We start from the raw sequence: 22,148 nt of genomic DNA on the forward strand, positions 1-22,148 counted from the left end.
TTTCTGACCGTCTTGGCATTCTTAACTGCTATTTTAACAGGCACATTATTATGTTTGTTCAGTTTAATTAGTTTTTCAGTACCTTGAGGGAAATAGGGTAAAGAGGAGTAATGAGTAGTTGGAGTCCCAAGTGCAGTAGTAGGCAGAACAGTGTTATTAATGGTATTATTTGATATTACTCTAAGTTGGTCACCATTAAGTATGTCATTTAATGAGAAACCATAACTTTGTAAATAAAGGTATTTGCTAATTAGGGAACATAGGTAGGAATTCTCAATCAATATGTTCCTGAGCAGTTAAAGGAATTCCCTTCGATTAACCAGGTGTGTTAGCCTATTTAGCCTGCAGCTTAAAGATTTAATAAGGTTTAATTTATATTTAAAAGGATGACAAGAGTGGTAGTTGAGAAACCGATTAGAGACCATTGGTTTCCTATACCAACTTGTTGTTAAGGTATTGTCCCCCATTCTGATGACACGCATGTCTAAGAAGGGAATACTATTGGTGATGGAATTCTCAAGTTCAACAGTGAACTGTAAGTGAGGATCAAACTCATTGAATAAAGACAAGGTGGCCTGTATCTTGTCTGGAGGTAAGGCTAGTAATAGGTCATCAACATACCGCTTAATAAAAGAGATTTGGAAATCTAAAAGACTCGAACGGTCAGATACTAAATCATCCAGTACAAAATTAACTAGGATGGGAGAGATTGAGAAACCGATAGGTGTGCCAAATATTTGTAGATAATATTTATCATCAAAGACCAAAAAGTTGGTTTCAAATACTAATTGCAACAGTTCTGTAAATACATCCCAGGATACAGGACAGTTAGGTTGGATAGGGTTCCAGTGATTTCTTAAGGAGTTAATGATACTAGATAAGGGTAAATTAGTGAAAAGGGGTACCACATCAAAACTCACTAAAATGTAACCTTAAAGTTTAAAGTTTTAATAAATTCAATATTATAATCATTGTTATAGTTATAAGACTTTGACAAGATGTCAGTCAAAAATTTTGAAATATTTATATTGGGTGAATTGATAGAAGAAACAATGGGCCTTATGCTCAATATAGGCTTATTATTTTCGGTAGACAATAAAATCTGGGAGCATATATATATATATATATATATATATATATATATATATATATATATATATATATATATATTGTGACAATTACGGTTTATAGAAAATAATTTATAAGTTATATACTACATAATATTAGATATAAAAAAGTATTTGATTATTTTAAGAAGTTATATACTAGAGAATTTAATAAAAATATATTTATGTGAGGGCATTTTTAATAAATTAGCATATAATAATAAAATTGTAAAAAGTTGTATTTTAGTAATTTTAATGTTGTAAATAGATTTAAGTGAGCCATGTGCCTAGGCAACCAACTATACAGTGAGTGATAGACAGATATTTATACTCTGAAGTGACGTTTAAGAATATTTACGAATATAAAGTGAGGTTATAATAATATATTGTTTGAAATGTGTATTTTATTAAATTAGAGTGTTAGTTACTAATTTAAATGTTTATTCTGATCTGAAAAGCCTAAATGTCAACAAAATTATCAATGGAACATTAACGAATTATCCAGAGTGTAGAGTGTGACCATTGTTTACAGTCGAACATTCTCGAAATAATGATTATGGCGGTGGATCGAACAGATATTTTTTTCGAGAACATCTATATGGAAGTAATGGAACAAATTGGAACATGATCTCTTACCAGATGGTTCTGGAATATCCAAAAAAGATATAAATACCCGTGATTTGGATTCAAGATGGCAGTTTTTAGTCAGAGGGAAGTTTTTAGTCAGAAGTCAGGCCAGTTCATTATGAAAGTTAATAGACACATTTAGTTAGTGAATAGTGAAGTAAATTGTTCAGAATTTTCAAGAAGTCAGTCAGAAAAGTTTAGTAAGAAATATGAAAGTTGGTTGGAGTCAGTGAATCAGGTACAAATAGTCGAATTGTTTAATATAGTGAGTTAAATGAAGATTAAAAATTATGCATATAATTAATGCACATTTATAATTATACACAAATAATTATTGAAGATTATAAAAGTATATTGGAAGAAATTAAATTATATTATGGTTGGAGATTAGTATAAATCAACTTATAATAATTGGATATTGGTATATTGAAAAGAAGAATAAATATAAATGCTGTTTGCTGGTTTGGTTGGTGGTGTATAAATGCTGGTGAAGAAAACTATATCTTAAATTGGTAGAAGCTGATAATTGGAAAAAGTAATTTCACAAAAAACAAGGATAACTGAAGTACGAAGACATTCAGTGGTGATTAGAATCTATATAGTGGAAAACAGTTCATTTAGGCATTCAGTGAAAGAAAGGTACAAAATTTTGTTAATATAATTTAGTTAGTGTCATAACAATTTCAATTTTGAAGATAGTTTGTTTAAATTTTAGATTGTCTATAGAATTTAATTAGTTTTATAAGAATATCAGTTTAAAGATAGTTTATTTTAAATTTACATTGACTAGGTTAGATATATATGTGTGTTTCATAATAGTTATAATAAAGATAATTTAAAAAAGTACTTACAAGCTAATTCTTTGAGAACCGCGATAAAAACCCTATATATTATATTATTAAAAATACTCATTGCTCATCATTCAAACAAAAAACACATCATAACAATTTGGCACCCAACGCGGTGGCTCTCTATTTAAAAGAATTAGTTTGGGAAGATAAGTGCTCTCATATAATTAAATTAATTATCAGTAGAAAGAAAAAATTATAGATTTTATTTTTAATTATATTTGAACAAGTAAAGTCTCAAAATGTCTCAAGGAAAGAAAGGTACAAGAAGTAAAAAGAATGAAGAAGATGTGGAAGTAGAAACACAACCTATACAAGAGGAGAGTTTAGTTCAAGTTCCACAAGATACTGCAGAAATGAATCCAGAAAGAGAGGAAAATGTCAATATGGCAGCTTTGATGTCATTAATGATGCAAATGAACAAGACAATGGAAGAGAATACGAAAAAAATAGAACAAAAAATGGAAGAGAATTCAAAAGAAATCAAAGAAGACATAAAAAAATTGGAAGAGAATTCAAAAGAAGTCAAAGAAGACATGAAAAAAATGGAACAGAAATTGGAAGAGAATTATAGAAAATTAGAAAAGAAAATAGAAGATAATAATAATAAAATTGTAAAACAAATGGATAAAAAACTTGAAGCTGCAGAGAAAAAAGTAGCAAATGAAATAAAAAGTATACGGAATGACTACAAGAAAAGGATAGACAATGAGAGGACAGAAGTAAAGAGGATTATTCAAGATAATAAGATAGATATTGAACAGAAAATAGAGTTACAGAAATGTAACTTAGAAGTAAAAATTAACGAAGACAGGAGAAACACAGAAGAAAAATTAGACGATATACAACAAAATATCCAAATAAATTGTAATCAAATAAGAAATGTGGAACAGAGAATAGATGATATTTCACAAATGAGAGACATAGGGAGACCTTACTTAAATTTAACAAATGAGACTGGGATTAAATTCTCTGGTAATATAAAAAATTTGCATCCTAGAGTATACATAAATAGTTTAAAACATAAATTAAGATTTGTGAATAATATTAATGATATTCAAGATTATATTAGAATGACATTAAATGACAATGCAGCAACTTGGTTTGCTAGTATTGAGAATGATTTAGATAATTTTCAAACATTTGAAAATAAATTTTTAAATTATTATTGGGGTGAATTAGAGCAAGCCAAGTTTAGAGAAATTCTATATTTTGGAAAGTATAATCAAAATTTAAAATCAAATATGGTAGATTATGCATTGAAATTGATAACAGTTGCAAAATATTTAGAACCACCACTTAGAGAGGATGAAACAGTCTTAAATGTATCTAGACATTTTGATGCTGATGTTGTGCAAACCGTAACTGTACAAAATATTCAAACAATAGATAATTTTATTAATTTTATTCAAAGAATACAAAGAGGCAATATGACAAGTAATAATAACAACAGAAAAAACAATAATAACTTTCAATATAATAAAAATGATAATCAACAATATAGACAATCATATAATAGATATGGTAATAATTTACAAAATTTTAATAATAATAACAGTAATCAAATTAGACAGAATTGTAATAACAATAGTAATTATAATAGACAACATTTTAATAACAGTACTAATAATGATAGACAAGATTTTAACAATAGAAGAAATACAGAGCGACCTAACTATAACAGACAGGTAAATTGTGTTCGAAGGAATAGGAGCCGCGAAGACAGGGAACGAAATCGTACAAGGCAAGAAAATGTGAGTAGAAGTCATAGTAGGGAAAGACATAGTACATCAGATCCAAGTGGTCAGATACAATCTGACAATTCTAATAATCAAAATTTTGTGCAGTAAACTTTCTGAATTACAAGTTAGGCCATTGCTATTATGAAAAACCTTCTGAATTTATTTCTTTAGATGAAGAGAAAATTATTGAATCTATTAATTTAATTTATATAAATGCTTTGGCCAAAAATAAAATGATTAAGATTATGATAGATACTGGTTCAGAAAGTACTTTAGTCTCGGAGAATTTTATTTTTAATACATTAAAATTATCAGATATAATAAAGATTCCAAAAATTAAAATTGTTGGTGCAAATAATAAGAAGTTGGGTGAAATTGATAAACTAGCCAATTTTAAAATTAATATTCTTAATAAAGAAATTAATATGCAAGGATTTATTGTCAAGGATTTATGTGTTGATATATTAATGGGAAATGATGAATTGGAAAAGAAGAAAGTAAAGATAGATTTTGAAAAAAAAATGGTAACTTTGGAAGGGCAAATAATTAAATTTATGCAGAAAGATGAGGTAGAAGAAGGAATAAGAGTTGATAGGATATTATTAAAAGAAAATAATGATGTTTATGAAGAAGAAATGTATTTTGATGATAGGGAAATGTCCCAAAAGAATGTAAAGAATAATTATTGTAGTGAATATTTAAGGAATGGAAATTTTAAGCAGATGGATGCCTACGAGGCGGAGTGCGTAAAATTGGAAGCAAGGAATAATGAGTACATAATGAAGAATAATTTTATTTGTAAAGAAGATATAATGAAAGTTTTAAATTGCCCTGAAGAATATAAATCAATAGTCATTTCCATATTGCAGCAACACAAGGGACTTGTCAATAAAGAAAATAGAATTGCACAAAATTATATCCATAGTATAAAAGTTAAAGAAGAAAAAGATTTTAAAACAAAATCATACCCAATACCATATAAATACAGAGAAGAAGTAAACAAAACAATTAATAATATGTTAGAAGATGGGATCATTGAGAAGGCAGACACACGTTTTATTAACCCCATAGTAGTAGTACGAAAAAGATCAGGTGAAATCAGGTTATGTTTGGATGCAAGGAATATTAACAAGATCACTGAAAAGCAATTTGAAGCACCAATGAGTATAGATGGAATACTAGGAAGAATTACAGGAATGTCATTTTTCACTAAAATTGATTTACAGCATAGCTTTTGGTTAATACCTCTAGAAAGAAAAAGTAGACAGTATACAGGATTTCAGATAGATGGAGTAGTATATCAATTCAAAGTAGTACCATTTGGACTTCAATCATCTTGCAGTGCTCTATGTAGATGTCTTCATGATATTTTGGATCAATATGAACATTTTGTAATTCACTACATTGATGATATATTAATTTTTTCTAAAACTGCTGAAGATCATGAGAAACACCTAAAAATTATAATAAATAGATTAGACAAAGTTGGACTAAAAATAAATCAAGAAAAATGTACATTTTTTCAAAAAGAAGTCATATATCTAGGTTATAAACTTAACACTAAGGGAATCGAAATGGATCCAGAACGGACACAAATCATTCAGGAATATAAAACACCACACAATTTAAGAACTTTAAGAGGATTTATTGGAATAATTAATTATTATAAAAGGATGATACCAGATCTAAGTATAAAAGAACTTCCATTACTTGAACTACTGAGAAAAGGTGTAAAATGGAGATGGGATCAGAGAAGAGAACTAGCATTCCAAGAGATTAAGAACATTTTTCTGTCAAATTTGAAAATATACTATCCTGACTACACACAGCCATTCATATTAAGAACAGATGCATCCATAGAGAGATTATCAGGGGTATTATTACAAATACATGATGGGGTCGAATACCCAATACAATTCATTTCAAGAATTACAAAGCCACATGAAAAGGGTTACTCAGTTTCAGAATTAGAACTAGCAAGTATAATACACTGTGTCACAAAATTAAGATTTTATTTGTTGGGTAATGAATTTACAATAGAAACAGATCACCAAGCTTTAACATCTATATTAAATAACAAATATGGAAACAGTAGAATACATCGGTGGAGTCTAATATTGAGTGAATACTCATTTGAAATCAAATACATTTCTGGAAAATCCAATATAGTGGCAGATGCTTTATCAAGGTTAGAAAATACATCACAAAAAGGGCAGCGAACAATAAAAATTGGATTAAATCAATTAGTAGAAAGTACTGGATTATATTCTAAAGAAGAAATTATAAGAGATCAGATCAATTTGAGTGAAAAACAAAAAGTCCTTAGGAAAGATGGGTTATATTATAAAATAATAAATGGCATAGAAGTATATGTAATAACTAGAACTTTAGCAAAGAAAATATTGAAAAATTTACATAACAATTATATGCATATTGGTTCAAGAAAGCTATGGATGCTATTTAGGGACAATTATTTTGCAAAGAATGACATAAGTATAGCAAAAGAAATTACTACCCAATGCCCAATATGTCAACTAAACAAAGAAAAGAATTTCAAAAACCAGAACACATATAAATCTAATGTTGTATATGAAAAACTAAATACAGTTTCCATGGATTTTATTTCAAATTTAGTTCTCAGTCCAACAGGAAAAAAGCATATACTAGTGATAGTTGATTTATATACAAAATTTATTAAACTATATCCCTGCTCTAGAACAAATGTTAAAACATTAAAATTATATTAATCAATTTTTCGAAGAAATAGGACCATTTAGAAATTGCATAATAGATAATGCTACATATTTTAACAACCAAAAATTTCGGACATTTTGTGAGAAAAAGGGAATCAACATTCATTTTACAAGTATCAGACATCCTCAGGCAAATCCTGCAGAAAGATATATTAAAGAAGTTATAAAATATTTAAGGATACTGTGCCAAAATCAACACGAAACTTGGCAGCAACATATACCACAAGTAGAGTATTTTTTAAATAATACACATAATTTGAATACAGAGGAAGTACCAGAATATTTAATGTTTGGCCATATAGGAAACAGAAAGTGGATTAGTGAATATAATCAGGATATGTTAGAACAAGTAATGCAGAAAGTGAATAACCGAATTAGGAGGAAAGCTGAAAAATATATCAGAAGACAAAATCGAAATATAAAAAAACCAATCACATTTCAAAAAGGAGACCTAGTGTTAATTCGTTCACTTAGAAAAAGTAATGTTAAAGAAAACCGTTGTAAGAAATTACAACCAATGTTTGAAGGTCCATATACAATTGAAAATCAGAATGGACTAAATAGTTATGTGTTAATAGATGCAGAGAACAGACTAAGAGGCATATTTCATATCAACGACATTTTTCAATATCATGAAGAGATTGAATAATGATTTCTATACCTTTAACACAAATATAATAACACTAATAACTTACTGATATATCCATTTTATTCAATAGACTTGATTTGTTAAATGGTAGATGGTAGATTTCATTATTTTGAATCAATTTGACATCATACTTGTTGAATTTTGTATATATGGAAATTAATTTGTACCCTAAAAATCATAATTTGGGGTTAGACACAAAATTAGATACTATAATTGCTATAAAAATGTCTTTCTAATATAATAAAGTGAAAAAACTTACCAATTTATATTGATGAAGTTATTTTGAATGGAAATAATTCCTAGATTTTGTCTATAAATAAACAGAACACCATATCTATTATATTTTTAATTAAGGTTATATTTTATTCTCTGATATCGCATCCATTGCTCCATTTGACATGACAGTTTGACCATAGAATAGCCGAACTGTGATCCGTTGTTCTCTGCTTTGACATAGACAGCGAACAGGGATGTATTTAACACATTTTAAATAAAAAAAAAAAATTGATTTATTAAATTTAATAAGGTATGAGAAAATTAATATTTAAAAAAATAATAAGTAAATTATTTATTTTAAATATTATTTTTGGGGTATTGTGACAATTACGGTTTATAGAAAATAATTTATAAGTTATATACTACATAATATTAGATATAAAAAAGTATTTGATTATTTTAAGAAGTTATATACTAGAGAATTTAATAAAAATATATTTATGTGAGGGCATTTTTAATAAATTAGCATATAATAATTGTAAAAAGTTGTATTTTAGTAATTTTAATGTTTTAAATAGATTTAAGTGAGCCATGTGCCTAGGCAACCAACTATACAGTGAGTGATAGACAGATATTTATACTCTGAAGTGACGTTTAAGAATATTTACGAATATAAAGTGGGGTTATAATAATGTATTGTTTGAAATGTGTATTTTATTAAATTAGAGTGTTAGTTACTAATTTAAATGTTTATTCTGATCTGAAAAGCCTAAATGTCAACAAAATTATCAATGGAACATTAACGAATTATCCAGAGTGTAGAGTGTGACCATTGTTTACAGTCGAACATTCTCGAAATAATGATTATGGCGGTGGATCGAACAGATATTTTTTTCGAGAACATCTATATGGAAGTAATGGAACAAATTGGAACATGATCTCTTACCAGATGGTTCTGGAATATCCAAAAAAGATATAAATACCCGTGATTTGGATTCAAGATGGCAGTTTTTAGTCAGAGGGAAGTTTTTAGTCAGAAGTCAGGCCAGTTCATTATCAAAGTTAATAGACACATTTAGTTAGTGAATAGTGAAGTAAATTGTTCAGAATTTTCAAGAAGTCAGTCAGAAAAGTTTAGTAAGAAATATGAAAGTTAGTTGGAGTCAGTGAATCAGGTACAAATAGTTGAATTGTTTAATATAGTGAGTTAAATGAAGATTAAAAATTATGCATATAATTAATGCACATTTATAATTATACACAAATAATTATTGAAGATTATAAAAGTATATTGGAAGAAATTAAATTATATTATGGTTGGAGATTAGTATAAATCAACTTATAATAATTGGATATTGGTATATTGAAAAGAAGAATAAATATAAATGCTGTTTGCTGGTTTGGTTGGTGGTGTATAAATGCTGGTGAAGAAAACTATATCTTAAATTGGTAGAAGCTGATAATTGGAAAAAGTAATTTCACAAAAAACAAGGATAACTGAAGTACGAAGACATTCAGTGGTGATTAGAATCTATATAGTGGAAAACAGTTCATTTAGGCATTCAGTGAAAGAAAGGTACAAAATTTTGTTAATATAATTTAGTTAGTGTCATAACAATTTCAATTTTGAAGATAGTTTGTTTAAATTTTAGATTGTCTATAGAATTTAATTAGTTTTATAAGAATATCAGTTTAAAGATAGTTTATTTTAAATTTACATTGACTAGGTTAGATATATATGTGTGTTTCATAATAGTTATAATAAAGATAATTTAAAAAAGTACTTACAAGCTAATTCTTTGAGAACCGCGATAAAAACCCTATATATTATATTATTAAAAATACTCATTGCTCATCATTCAAACAAAAAACACATCATAACAATATATATATATATATATATATATATATATATATATATATATATATATATATACATATATAATTATATATACATATATAATTATATATACATATATATCTATATATATATATTTATATATATATATATATATATATATATATATATATATATATATATATATATATATATATATTTAGCATATTAATCATCTCGATCAACTGTCATTAGCTCTCTCATTGAATTATTAATTTATATATTAATACTTTTATTTCCCCGGTTCTTTCACCCGTAGCTGTTTGCTAGTAAATGAGATACGATACAACTAAAGATTAAAAAATTACTGTTAATTAAATATCAAGATAATGTAATAATTGTTATACTTACACAAGCCATTTGAGCCATTAAGCATTTGATATAGCACTTAAATTCTTCTTTATCGGCAAATGCTCCCTTTTTTGCGTTATTAATATCATCTAAAAATAACAAACAGTTAATTTTGGCGTACAACACAGTTCCTAGACAAGCGTTATAAAGCTGGATGGAAGAGAAATAAGTACCTGAGAAGTACTTAAGGCTCGTGAACGATATGTATGAAGAAACATAGAACAAAGTAAGGATTTGAGTCGAATTGATCGAAAATTTTCCAGTGACGGTTGGTTTGCTTCATGGCTCTTTACTAAGTTTAATCTGTTTAATTTTGTTATGGATATATCGATGGCGTCACGACAAAAAGGCATAAGCGCCAAAATTTATAAATTTATGTTTTGGTATCAAAATAAAATACATTTTACGTCCTATCGACTATTAAAATGACGCAGCTGTAAAAAATTCCAACTCGACTATAACAAGCTTTGAATTTTCTAACCGCCAAACGAGTTTCTTAAAAGATGAGACACCGAAATCAGTAAGCGACAAGATCCGTAGTGGAAGGTGGTGCTTACGTCTTGGGTCTGAAAACGTGGTTATATCAATAAGGTAAACAATAATTTGAAATATTATTAATATTTAATGTTTTGTTAAGCGTTTAGTTAGATTATTTATCTTGAGAAATCATAATATACCATAAGAATGTACAATTTTACCGACTGTCGGTTAGGCATTTTCAGAAATTTTTTTTTCGTTTATCTAACCGCCATTTGGTCATTTAAAATAAAATGGTTTTGAGAATGGTTTCTCGGAGGCACAAAATAATAAATCTTGCATTGCAATCCATTTGGGAAGATCAGGAAAGCAATGTGCAGCAATCCAGCGGAAATAATGAAAACCATGGTTCATTTTCCACTGAAAATGAGGTCCTCAATGAAGCGCTAAAGCATGATGTTCTTTTAGAGCCTGTACTAAAAGACCATCAACAAGAACTCCAAATGCCTAGTTCTGTTCTAGATGATGATGCCATTGTGGATTTCAGTTTTCCTCGAAGTCCAAATTTGAATATTGACAGCCGTTTATTTTCGAATATTAATGAAACTACCGAAGAAGAGACTGATTTATTAACCTGTGATAAAAAGCTTGTACCTTACTCAGATAGTGATGATACTGATGATAGTAGTAATAATGCCGCAATAGTATTTAGTTCATTAGTTAATGATAAGATAGGTTGTAATGATTTTATACAACAAAATGATTCTTAAACTCCGAATCAGATTCATCATCCTTGACAGTATTTTTTAAAAATGAGACTGAAATTGACAGCATTAGTTCTAGCTCATCAACTGGTTCAATTTTCTGTTATATCGGTCCTTCGTTTCTATTAGTTTGTTTTGTTATTGATAAATGTTATTTTCTGTTATCAAATTTTGATTTGTATTTTATTTCTATTAGTTTTATAATACAACTTACTTAGTTATCAATATAGAAAAAATGGTACGTTTTAATAGTTTTTGTTGTTTTTTACTTAATATAACGTGATAATTATATTAACTTTATTTTTGTATTTTTTTACACCAATATAACTCTAAGAAACTCATAAATATATTATTGTGTATTGTTTAATTTGTATTATTTTTACTTAATTGTTATGCTTTAAAATGAAAAGATTTATTCTCCATTTTTGTTATAATTCCGTAAAATTAAAAGGCGTACAAGTTCCTAAGCGACATTTTTTGATCAAAATACTTTTTTCCAAATATGGTAACCGCCTTTCAAAAAGGCTTAAACACCACAGAACCTAACATTAAAGTCGTAAGCACCAAAATGTTAAATATCTCATGTTTATAATAATTGTTTTTTAACTAACATATGGTAAGTCAAAATGCCTCAGTTCGATAATAATAAAATGCCAAAAAAATGTAAAAAAAGAAATATTAAGCGATATTAAACGTTTTTTGTGTCTCCTAAAAAAAAACTGTCAATGGCGCTTATGCCTGTCTGTCGTGACACCGTCGATATAGACTGAGAAGGGAAGGATGCGGCGTCCTTGGAAAATGCTGTTTGCAGGTAATATTCTAACTACGAAAAAGGCAACAACAGAGGAAGAAATTACACAAAGAGAAAGACAAACAAGAACAGCTATCCGACAACTTTACTCAGTATGGTGAGATAGACACCTAAATATGAAGACGAAAACACAGATTTATAACACATAAGTGCGAAGTATTATGACATATGGGGCTGAAAATTGGATCATAAACAAGAAAAACAGCAATAAGGTAGTAGCAACAGAGATGGAATGACTGCGAAGATACTGCAGAGTAACAAGAATGGATAGGAGAAGTAATGACGGAATAAAGCAAAGAACATCAATAGAAACAGACATACTAACATATATAGAACAAAAAAGATCAAAGTGGTATGGACATGTAAAAAGAAGTAGCAACAGTAGATGGATAAAGAGAATAGAAAGAAGGAAAAGAGGACTACCCCGAAAATCCTGGAGGAACGAAGTAGACGACTCCATGAGTAAGAGAGGCCTAAATATGGAGAATGGGACAACAGAGAAAGATGGAAACGGTTGAGCGAGGGAAGGCAGTGAATACTGTAGAATCCCTGAATATATATATATATATATATATATATATATATATATATATATATATATATATATATATATATATATATATATATATATATATATATAGATAATATTGTTTTAGTGGAGGAGAGCAAAGGCATATTGGAAGAAAACAAAAAAAGATCCAGTTCAAAAACAGAGCTGAAATAAAAAATACTACTAAAATTTTGCTAATACTAGTAAATCATGGTTAGATAGACAACTTATTCAATAAACGCCCTCTAATATAACTCTCAGAAGTCAACACAGTACCGTTACTATCTTCAGAGCCTTTAAAACATAATATGTTAAACATGTTAAAACATAATATTATTATCTTAGCACTACAAGTTACTTCCACATCCCGATTTAAATTAGAACCACATTCCTTAAAGAGACTAAAAAAATTCTGAAGCAAGGATCTCCTTCTTTTGATTTTTTATCATCTCTCATATACTTCCTAACCAGAGAGTAATTTAACCCAGACTGGCAAATATTTTTATATTTTTAAAAAAATGATCACTTAAATTTCTTCCTCTATCTAACAAAAACTAATATATTATTCATTTCTGAATACAATTTTTAACCACTAACCTTCACTAGCTCCAGTTTCTTCAATGCAAGTGTTGTGCAGCATGTCAGCCAATTCCTGCATTTCTTGGTCCATTCCCTAAAAAGTAATTTTAAAAAACTTATTGTTTAATACGTTAAACACGGGTGGACTAAGTAAGAAAAGTTCCGTATGGACGGGACTTTTTTTTTATTTTTTGTTAAATAGAATGCTCCATATGTATTTCTGAGTTCAGTTCCAATATTGCAAAATTTTACTTATTTTTTATCATTTTTCTCGTGACATTACATTAATGTCTTGCCGTCTTTCCAAAAATATTGGCCTACAGAGACGGTGAGACATGAATGTGATGTCACACTTTGCGCATGTCAACAAGTTGGTTGTTTGTTTCTGATTTCATTGACAACGCACATTTGATCATTCAAAGTCGAATCATCAAGAGAGCAGCATAGCTAACGGTAATTATGAATAAGAGCAATGTAGACTGCAAACATTGTGGAATGAATTGTTATCTGATGAAGATGATAAAATAAGTGAATTTGGTGACGTTTATTTATCGACGTGACGAAGAAATTCCTACAAAACGTGCAAAAAAATTTGAAACCAGTGAGGCGATCAATCTTGAAAGATAAATTTCTCGATCCACCGTCAGTTGAATGTACCAGTGAACTTACAACTAAACACGACGACAGTATGGTGAGTAAGCTTAGTTCAGATCTTTCTTTTTGTTGGAGACATTGCTAATATAAATCAACTGAAAAATGTTTGGATCACAGCAGTTATTTTGTTACACATTGATCAAACTATTGATGATGTGATAGCTCGAAATATATCCGAAGATGCCGATGAAGAAAATAACACTACCCAGTATACTCAAATAGTATGGGGACCCGTTGATGGTACTTCACTAAGAACGTTTGATTTCTCTAGTGTTGATATTGAAATAAAAGCTGATTTCTATGATAGATATGAGTAGACTCCATACGACTTTTTCCAACTACTTATTACAAATGAGATTATTGACCATATGGTGTACCATACCAATCTTTATGCCGAGCAAGTGTTGAGAGAAAAGCAGAAGCCAAAAGGCCACGTAAAGGGATGGGTTCCCACTGATAACAAAGAAATGGAAATATTTCTTGGTGTAATTATTTAGATGGGTTTAGTTCAGCTACCACGTCTAAAAACTTATTGGAGCACTAATTTTTTATACGCTAACAAGGTAAAAGATCTTATGCCAAGAAACAGATTCGAACAACTCCTTCAAATGTGGCATTTCAATAATAACGAGGATGTGAGCTTTGCAAATGATAAACTTAGAAAGTTGACCCCACTGATCAATAAGTTGATAGAATAATTTCAGTACGTTCTTATGCCAAGAACAGACCATGTATGTATTGGTTCCTTTTAGAGGTCGTTTAAAATTTAAACAGTACATTAAAAATAAAAAGAACAAATTTGGAATCAAATTGTACAAATTTTGTACAACTGGTGGATATACCTATAATCTACAAGTGTATTGTGGAACTGATGGTATCAATAATGCAACAGCGACTGTAGTCATAAGTTTGATGGACAATATTTTGGACAAAGGGCGAACCCTCCATATGAATAACTATTATACTAGAGTGTATTTAGCACCTCAATTATTGAATAGAAAAGCACGTCTTGTTGGAACTGTAAGGACGAACAGAAAACTGAACGCGAAAGAAGTTGTGACAAAAAACTAAAAAGACATGAAGTATTTGCCCAATAAAGTGGTACAGGTGTCGTTATGATGAAATGGAAAGATACGAGAGATGTGCTGCTGTTGACACACCGATAAGGTAGTGGGAGTGAGACACCATGGAAAAGAGATAAAAAAACCAAAAGCCATCGCGGATTATAACAAAGCTTATATTGATCTTTCGGATCAATTTAAAGCATATTTGCATTATCTTAGAAAGAGAACGAAATGGTACCGGAAGTTAGCGATCGAGCTAATTTTAGGTTCTGTTTTAGTGACTGCATACTTGTGTTATAAGGAAATAACAAAAAATAAAATGCAGACTACTGAATTCAGAGAGCATCTTGCCTTGACACTTTTAGATGTAACTCATGAGCTTGTATCGACCAAGAACATCCAAAATGATGAGCGTCATGTATTACAAGAGCACGCTAAAGGTCGATGTGTTGTGTGCTATGCTTTAAAAAAAGAAACTTTAGGACGGCAAGAAGCACAAAGCAAAACTCCAAGAACCAAATGGCAGTAAGTAATGCGATTTTTTTTCATTTATATAAAACTATATCTTTATTTTTGTAACCAAGTTTTTGCTAATAAATGTTTTGTTTACTTTATATCCATTTTAGTTTTGAAATACAATATCTCCTCATTGATGACACTCAGTTGACTGTAAGTACTAAATGTGTCTAAACATTCCAAACCGGTTCACATTAGATATTTCTATAGACGGCTATTATCGGCTCCCATAAATTTATCATTATCGTGTGACTTTACAGTTAGCCACGCCGTTTTATTTTCTGTTTGACAAGAGACGTCAATAATAGACGTCTGGTGTCACGCATGCCTAAGTTTACCGGACAGTGAGACATTGCGTTGTTGTCTCATCATGCTTAACGTGTTAATAAGTTTTTACTTTTATTTTGGTAAAATAAACCCTATTTATTATTTTTATTGGGAATTAACCACAATTTTAGTTTTAACTTTACACTGGTTGCGCACTTAAAATTTAATCAGTGGTCGCGCTGAGTCTGTCAAACCCCATATTTATTTCATGCATTGTTTGTTCAATTTAAAAAAATACCAATTTTGGTTTATGGGGTGTTTTCTAAAAGAGTATACTGATTTTAATTATTTTGATAAATAATAAACTAATTTGGTATTTTATTACATTTCATCTACATAAAGTAAAATAGCTATTTTACTCCACAATAATTAAAACGAAAACCATTTATTATTACTACTTTATACAAACTAAAAAGACTAATAAAATGCAACAAAAATTGATGTAAAAATATCATAATATACATCAAGATACGTTTATAAACAATTATTTTTGCACATATAATGCAAAGCATAGACTTTAGACATATAAAATGTTTAAGTTACACAAAAATCTCGTTTTACTTTGATTTGCACAAACATAGCACTTCTTTTTAACATTTGGGTAATTAGAATACCTCTTCTTTTCTTTGGCGTACTTGGAGCGGTAGATTTTTTTCAATGAGCTTCGTTTTAATTGATTTTGTTAATACTAACGACAGCTTCTTCAAATATACGCGTCGATATCATTTTTCGTTAGGATTATTTAGGAGGTATATTATGTATGAGTTTATGGCCCCAACATTTATTAACGTATAAAAATTAACCAGTTGCCATCTTCTGGTGTTTCTTGAAACATCGTAGTTTAAACAATGTTGATCAACTGCGTCTACCCCAGCTTTCGTTTAAATATAAAACGAAATAATATCAGGTTTATATTTCCCATCAGTTTCTGGATCAATTTGGTCATCGTGATGCATTGAAGATGCCAGGATAACATTTTTTCCCTTTTTAAGAATATGCGACACAACTATTGTTCCGAAACATATTGCTAAATACTGGTTGCGCCTTTGGGTTGACAAGTTCTATAGGCACTACCCGTTTGTTTTTCCTGACGGTACGTACCAAAAAAAGTTAACTGATGGTCTTACAGAAGTGATGCTATCAATCTAAAGCAGATAAACCAATTATCACATGTAATATTGCGCGATGTACCAGATATTGGTATAAATAGTCTTTCCACGATAGTTTGTGCACTATATTTTAAACCCTACGTGGCCCTTCCGGCTGTTGTCGAGAATAAATTTCCAAGTTCGTTGTATAACGCATTTTAGTACTGACCAAACTAAAACTCTCCATTTCATATTTATTGGGATTCTTCTTCTTCTTTTATGTATGTAGTCATGACTCTGTCTTTGTTTCAATGTGTCTCTAGTAGGTTGTCGTTACATTGTTTTCGTTGTCTTCCTACTGGTCGTCTTCCTATTGGACATCCGTCTCTTGTTGTCTTTACTACTCTATTTGTTGTCATTTAGATTATATGATCATTCTATACTTCTCTTCTTATTCTTATCTAGTCCTTTATGTTCTACACATTTCATCTACGTCGTACATCTGTACTTCTAGCTTTGTCTTATAGTATTTTACCACAAATTTTTTTAAGTGTTTTTTCCATATTTATTCATTCAGATGCTGCCCTAAAAGATGCCAAGACGAAAAAATAACCATTGAGACAAAGCAACTAATGAAAACTATAAAAAAAATCAAAGGAAAAGAAAGCATTGACGAAGAAGAACTGCGAAAAATAAACAAAGAAGGATCAAAAGCTATAAGGAAAAATTTAAGGAAATTTAAGAATGAAAAAGTCCAGCAAACTATAGAAGAGAATAAAAATCTGAAAGTCCTGAGAAGACGACTAACCAATGGAAAATGCGAAATACACAAACTAAAGAACAAAGAAGGAGTCCCCACATCAAATAGAGAAGAACTACTACACATAGTTGAAGACTTCTATCAATAACTATACACAAGCCAAAGAGAAGACCAAAAGAACTTGGAAGCCGTCGCATCACGCAAAATTATCAACCAGGGTTCAGAGCTCATGCCAGAGATCACACTAAGCGAAATCCAGAACGCAATGAAAAAGATGAAAAACAACAAAGCGCCAGGAGAAGATGGAGTCGTAATAGAAGCTATAAAGATGGGCGGACGTGCCCTACTCAACCAAATAAAAATGTTGTTTAACCTTTGTCTAACAGATTGTTGCATACCAAAAACATGGAACAATGCAGTAATAATTTTACTACACAAGAAAGGAGACAAGGCGCACCTAGAAAACTATAGGCCAATCAGCTTATTGAACCACATCTATAAAATGTTTACCCGAATAATTAAGACAAGACTAGAGAAAAAGTTAGATTTCTACCAGCCCCGAGAACAAGCTGGCTTTCGCTCAAAATTCGGAACAAACGATCACCTATAAACAGTAAAAACCTTAATAGAAAAGTCGCTAGAATATAACAGACCACTGGTACTTATCTTCGTACTTTCACCAAGCCTTCGACACTGTGGAATTAGACAGCATTATAACTGCTCTGAACAATAGTAGAATAGATTACAGACTCACAAAGCTAGTACAAACATTATACCAAAACGCCACAATGCGTGTAAAACTAAATGAAACCACCAGAGAAATTCATATCAAGCGAGGTGTGAGACAGGGCGACATTCTCTCACCTAAATTATTTATAACGGTCCTCGAATACGCCTTTAAAATGCTAAAGTAGAAAAATAGAGGAATAAAAATAGATGGAGAAATGCTCAATCATCTGCGTTTTGCCGACGACTTAGTACTTAATACCGAAGATCTGGGTGAAGCACAACAAATGTTACAAGAATTAGAAAACGTATCTTCAACAATAGGTCTAAAAATGAACATCAGTAAGACCAAATTTATGACAAATTTAGTTCCCAGCGAACACCTAACCATCCAAAATCAAGTGGTAGAATTGACAGAAAAGTACATATATCTTGGTCATGAAATCAGAATAGGCAAGGACAACCAGACCTGCGAATTCCAACTACGAATAACACTTGCTTGGGCGGCGTATGGTTCACTTAGAGACATCTTTAAGAGCAACATGCCGATAGCTATGAAACGGAAGACATTTGACAAATGCGTTCTTCCTATTATGACATACAGAGCAGAAACTCTCAGGCTCACAAAAACAACAGCACTAAAAATGCGAGTGGCACAAAGGCGCATGGAAAGATCAATTCTCGGCGTAACAAAAAAAGACAAAATAAGGAATCAAGACTTAAGGAAAAGAACAGGTATCAGTGATGTCGTCGAACGTATAGCCAAGCTGCAATGGAATTGGGCAGGTCACATAGCGAGACTGAAAGACACAAGATGGACCAGAAAACTAATTAACTGGCCCCCACGAGAAGACAAACGCAGCGGAGAACGACCACCAACACGCTGGATGGACGACATTAGACGAATATCCAAGAAATGGCAATAAAAAGCACAGAACCGTGAAGAGTGGCGAAAAATGGGAGAGACCTATGTCCATCAGTGGACAGAAGAGGTTGCATGATGAAGATGATAATTCATTCAGGTAAATTGCGGCTCTGTTTGCTTTATTAACTTGATCTTTCTTTACTGTTTCGAGCTTTCCTTAGTTAGAAATTGTGATGCCTAGATATTTAAACTCCATCACTTGTTCTATTATCTGACCTTTTCAGCTACAATTTACATCTTAGTAAATTTGCAGCTATAAACATGCATTTTGTCTTTTGTGGGGAAATTAACATGTTAAATTTTCTGGCGGTTATATTAAATTGGTGCAGCATACGTTGTAAATCATCTTTACTTTGAGAGAATAGTATTGCGTCGTCTAAATAGCAAATTATTTTAAGTTGTTTTTCTCCCATTTGGTAACCTTTTTAGTTCTTACTCAGGTTGAACAATATAGGACTAAGGGAATCCCCTGTCTTATCCCATTGCCAGCTTGAATAGGGTCAGTTCTTCTTCTACCTTTACTTTTATTGCGTTGTTTTTATTATGTTTTACAACAAGTGGATAACGGTATTTAATTTAATACATAGGTATGCCAGTTTGTGGTAATGATGATTTCTCTTGCACTTGCTTTATTATAAATATAGCGTCATTGCATGATCTTCCTGACCTTACACCTTGTTGTTCTTCTGCTAGTGTTATAATTCTATTCAGTTTATTTTTTATCACTTTGGTTGTAAATTTTAATGTTGTGTTTATTAAATTACTTCCTCTATAATTTTCCGTGTCCGATTTGTCTCTCTTTTTGAAGAGAGGTATTAGAATGCTTGATTTCCAGATATTCTTGAGGTATTCTATTTAATTCTATTATTTTTTATTGTAGAATTCGTATTCCATCTGCTTTGAGAAGCTCTGCTAGTATTTCCTTTTTATTTGTCTAACTAAAGCATTCGTTTCATTTCTGATTCGTTTATAGTGGTTATATGCCTGTTGTGTTTGTTGCGTTCTGTATTGTAAAAAGATTTTCTTCTTTTTCCTCTTTTTGTCTTAAGTTATTTTCTAAATCCTTGAATTTTCTTTCTTTATATGTTAGTCTTCGTTACTTTCCTCTCTCTAAGTGATTCTGTTGTTGCGTTAATTATGTTATTTTTAAGTTTTTCCCAGATTTCTCCAAGATTTTCCAAAATTCCCCAGAGCAGGGTCTGTCAGACTAGGCGCGACCGTTGTAGAGTTAAATATGTTTATTTAGACTTTCCAATTTCCACTTCAAAGATTTTTTTGTTTAGAAATTGATATTTTTAAATAATAAATACTAATAATAAATTTAATTCATGAAACCTCCTTTTTCCACTACAATTTAAAATATCTCTAAAACTATTAAGTATTGGCATAGAAAATATTTAAAACAAATTAAACTACATTGATTTAAGTTTATGATGGTTTATAAAATACAGGGTGGTGCATTTTAAATATTGAGCAAATAATGAATTTGTGTATTGACTTACCCTGTATTAGATTTAGTACGTATTAGCAAATCAATCATTTTTATTAATTTGGACAATCATTTAAAAACTATGGGTACATATATTACAGATTTTGGCTTTTGTACCTATTTTTATTTAAACAGGATACTGAATTTGTTACGATTTTTATTGAAATTTTTTTGTTGTAACGAGGAAGTAAAGCGAATTTATATCTTTTATACGGTACAGTGGTATTGAAGACCCTGTATGTTTTTAAATTTTACAGCTACCTCTTTATTTTGTTGGAAAACTCTTATAATAACAGATATAACGGACTTTGTTACAAAAGTTGACCACCCTGTATAAAATAAGAGATTTATAGAAATTATTTGAAGAAGTATGTTAAAAAAAATCAGAAAACAGAATGCGGAAAATATAAGAACTAGACAATTTTATATATAAAAACTTCCAATCAGTTATTATTCGGAAGAACACAAGTTTCAATTTCAAATGAAAATTATTATTAAAACAAGGAAGTAGATATAATTTATCTAAATATAAATATACATACAATATACAGAAATATTTTATAAACATGACTGAAATCAAAAATACTGTACCGATTATGAAATCGCATAATAATCATTTTTCTATTATATTGGAACTTTCTATTACATTTGAACCTTTACAAATTGTGAAAGATAAATAAAGAAACATTAAATCAAATTACATTGTAAATAATTATAGACTATAAGCACATGAGACATTTTTAAGGGGTCATTTGAACCATCATGGATCACATATAAATCAATACTACAATATGTAATAACAACTTTAGAAACTATGCCGTCAATTTTTATAGGTACAGGTGACCACACTTCATGGACAGAAGAGCCAATACTTTAGAGCCAATACAGACAGGTGTAAGACAAGGGAATCCTCTATCCACCACGCTGTTTAATTTGGCCCTTGAAAAGAGTCACCAGTATCTAGCCTTTGCTGATGATGTTGTACTTGATGATGAGGAGTAGAAAAAATTAGAAAAAATAGCTAAGAATCTTCTAGATGCCGCAGGAAATATAGGATTACAGATAAATATATATGAAACAAAATACATGGAGCTAAAGAAAAAGCAAAAGAAAAACAGAAAACTAAATCTGGAAATTGCATTAGGGAGAGAAATTCTGGAAATTGAAGAGGTGGAGGAGTACATCTATCTGGAAGTTCCTGTGGCAAGTAAATGCGAAGAATAAAAGGA

General features: G+C 30.1%; 1 protein-coding gene across 2 annotated transcripts in view; it reads right to left on the bottom strand.

The window, feature by feature from the left end:
• LOC140441063 (general odorant-binding protein 83a-like) overlaps positions 1 to 22,148 on the bottom strand; it is a 59,040-nt gene that overhangs the window by 34,216 nt on the left and 2,676 nt on the right. For both annotated transcript variants that reach the window (XM_072531493.1, XM_072531501.1), the window contains exons 2-3: positions 13,389 to 13,464; positions 10,190 to 10,278 (exon numbers count right to left, since the gene is read on the bottom strand). In XM_072531493.1, the coding sequence (XP_072387594.1) occupies positions 10,190 to 10,278; positions 13,389 to 13,464 (165 nt within the window). The remainder of the gene's footprint in view (positions 1 to 10,189; positions 10,279 to 13,388; positions 13,465 to 22,148) is intronic.

This window comes from Diabrotica undecimpunctata, chromosome 1, assembly GCF_040954645.1.
Source record: "Diabrotica undecimpunctata isolate CICGRU chromosome 1, icDiaUnde3, whole genome shotgun sequence".
NCBI classification, from domain to species: domain Eukaryota; kingdom Metazoa; phylum Arthropoda; class Insecta; order Coleoptera; family Chrysomelidae; genus Diabrotica; species Diabrotica undecimpunctata.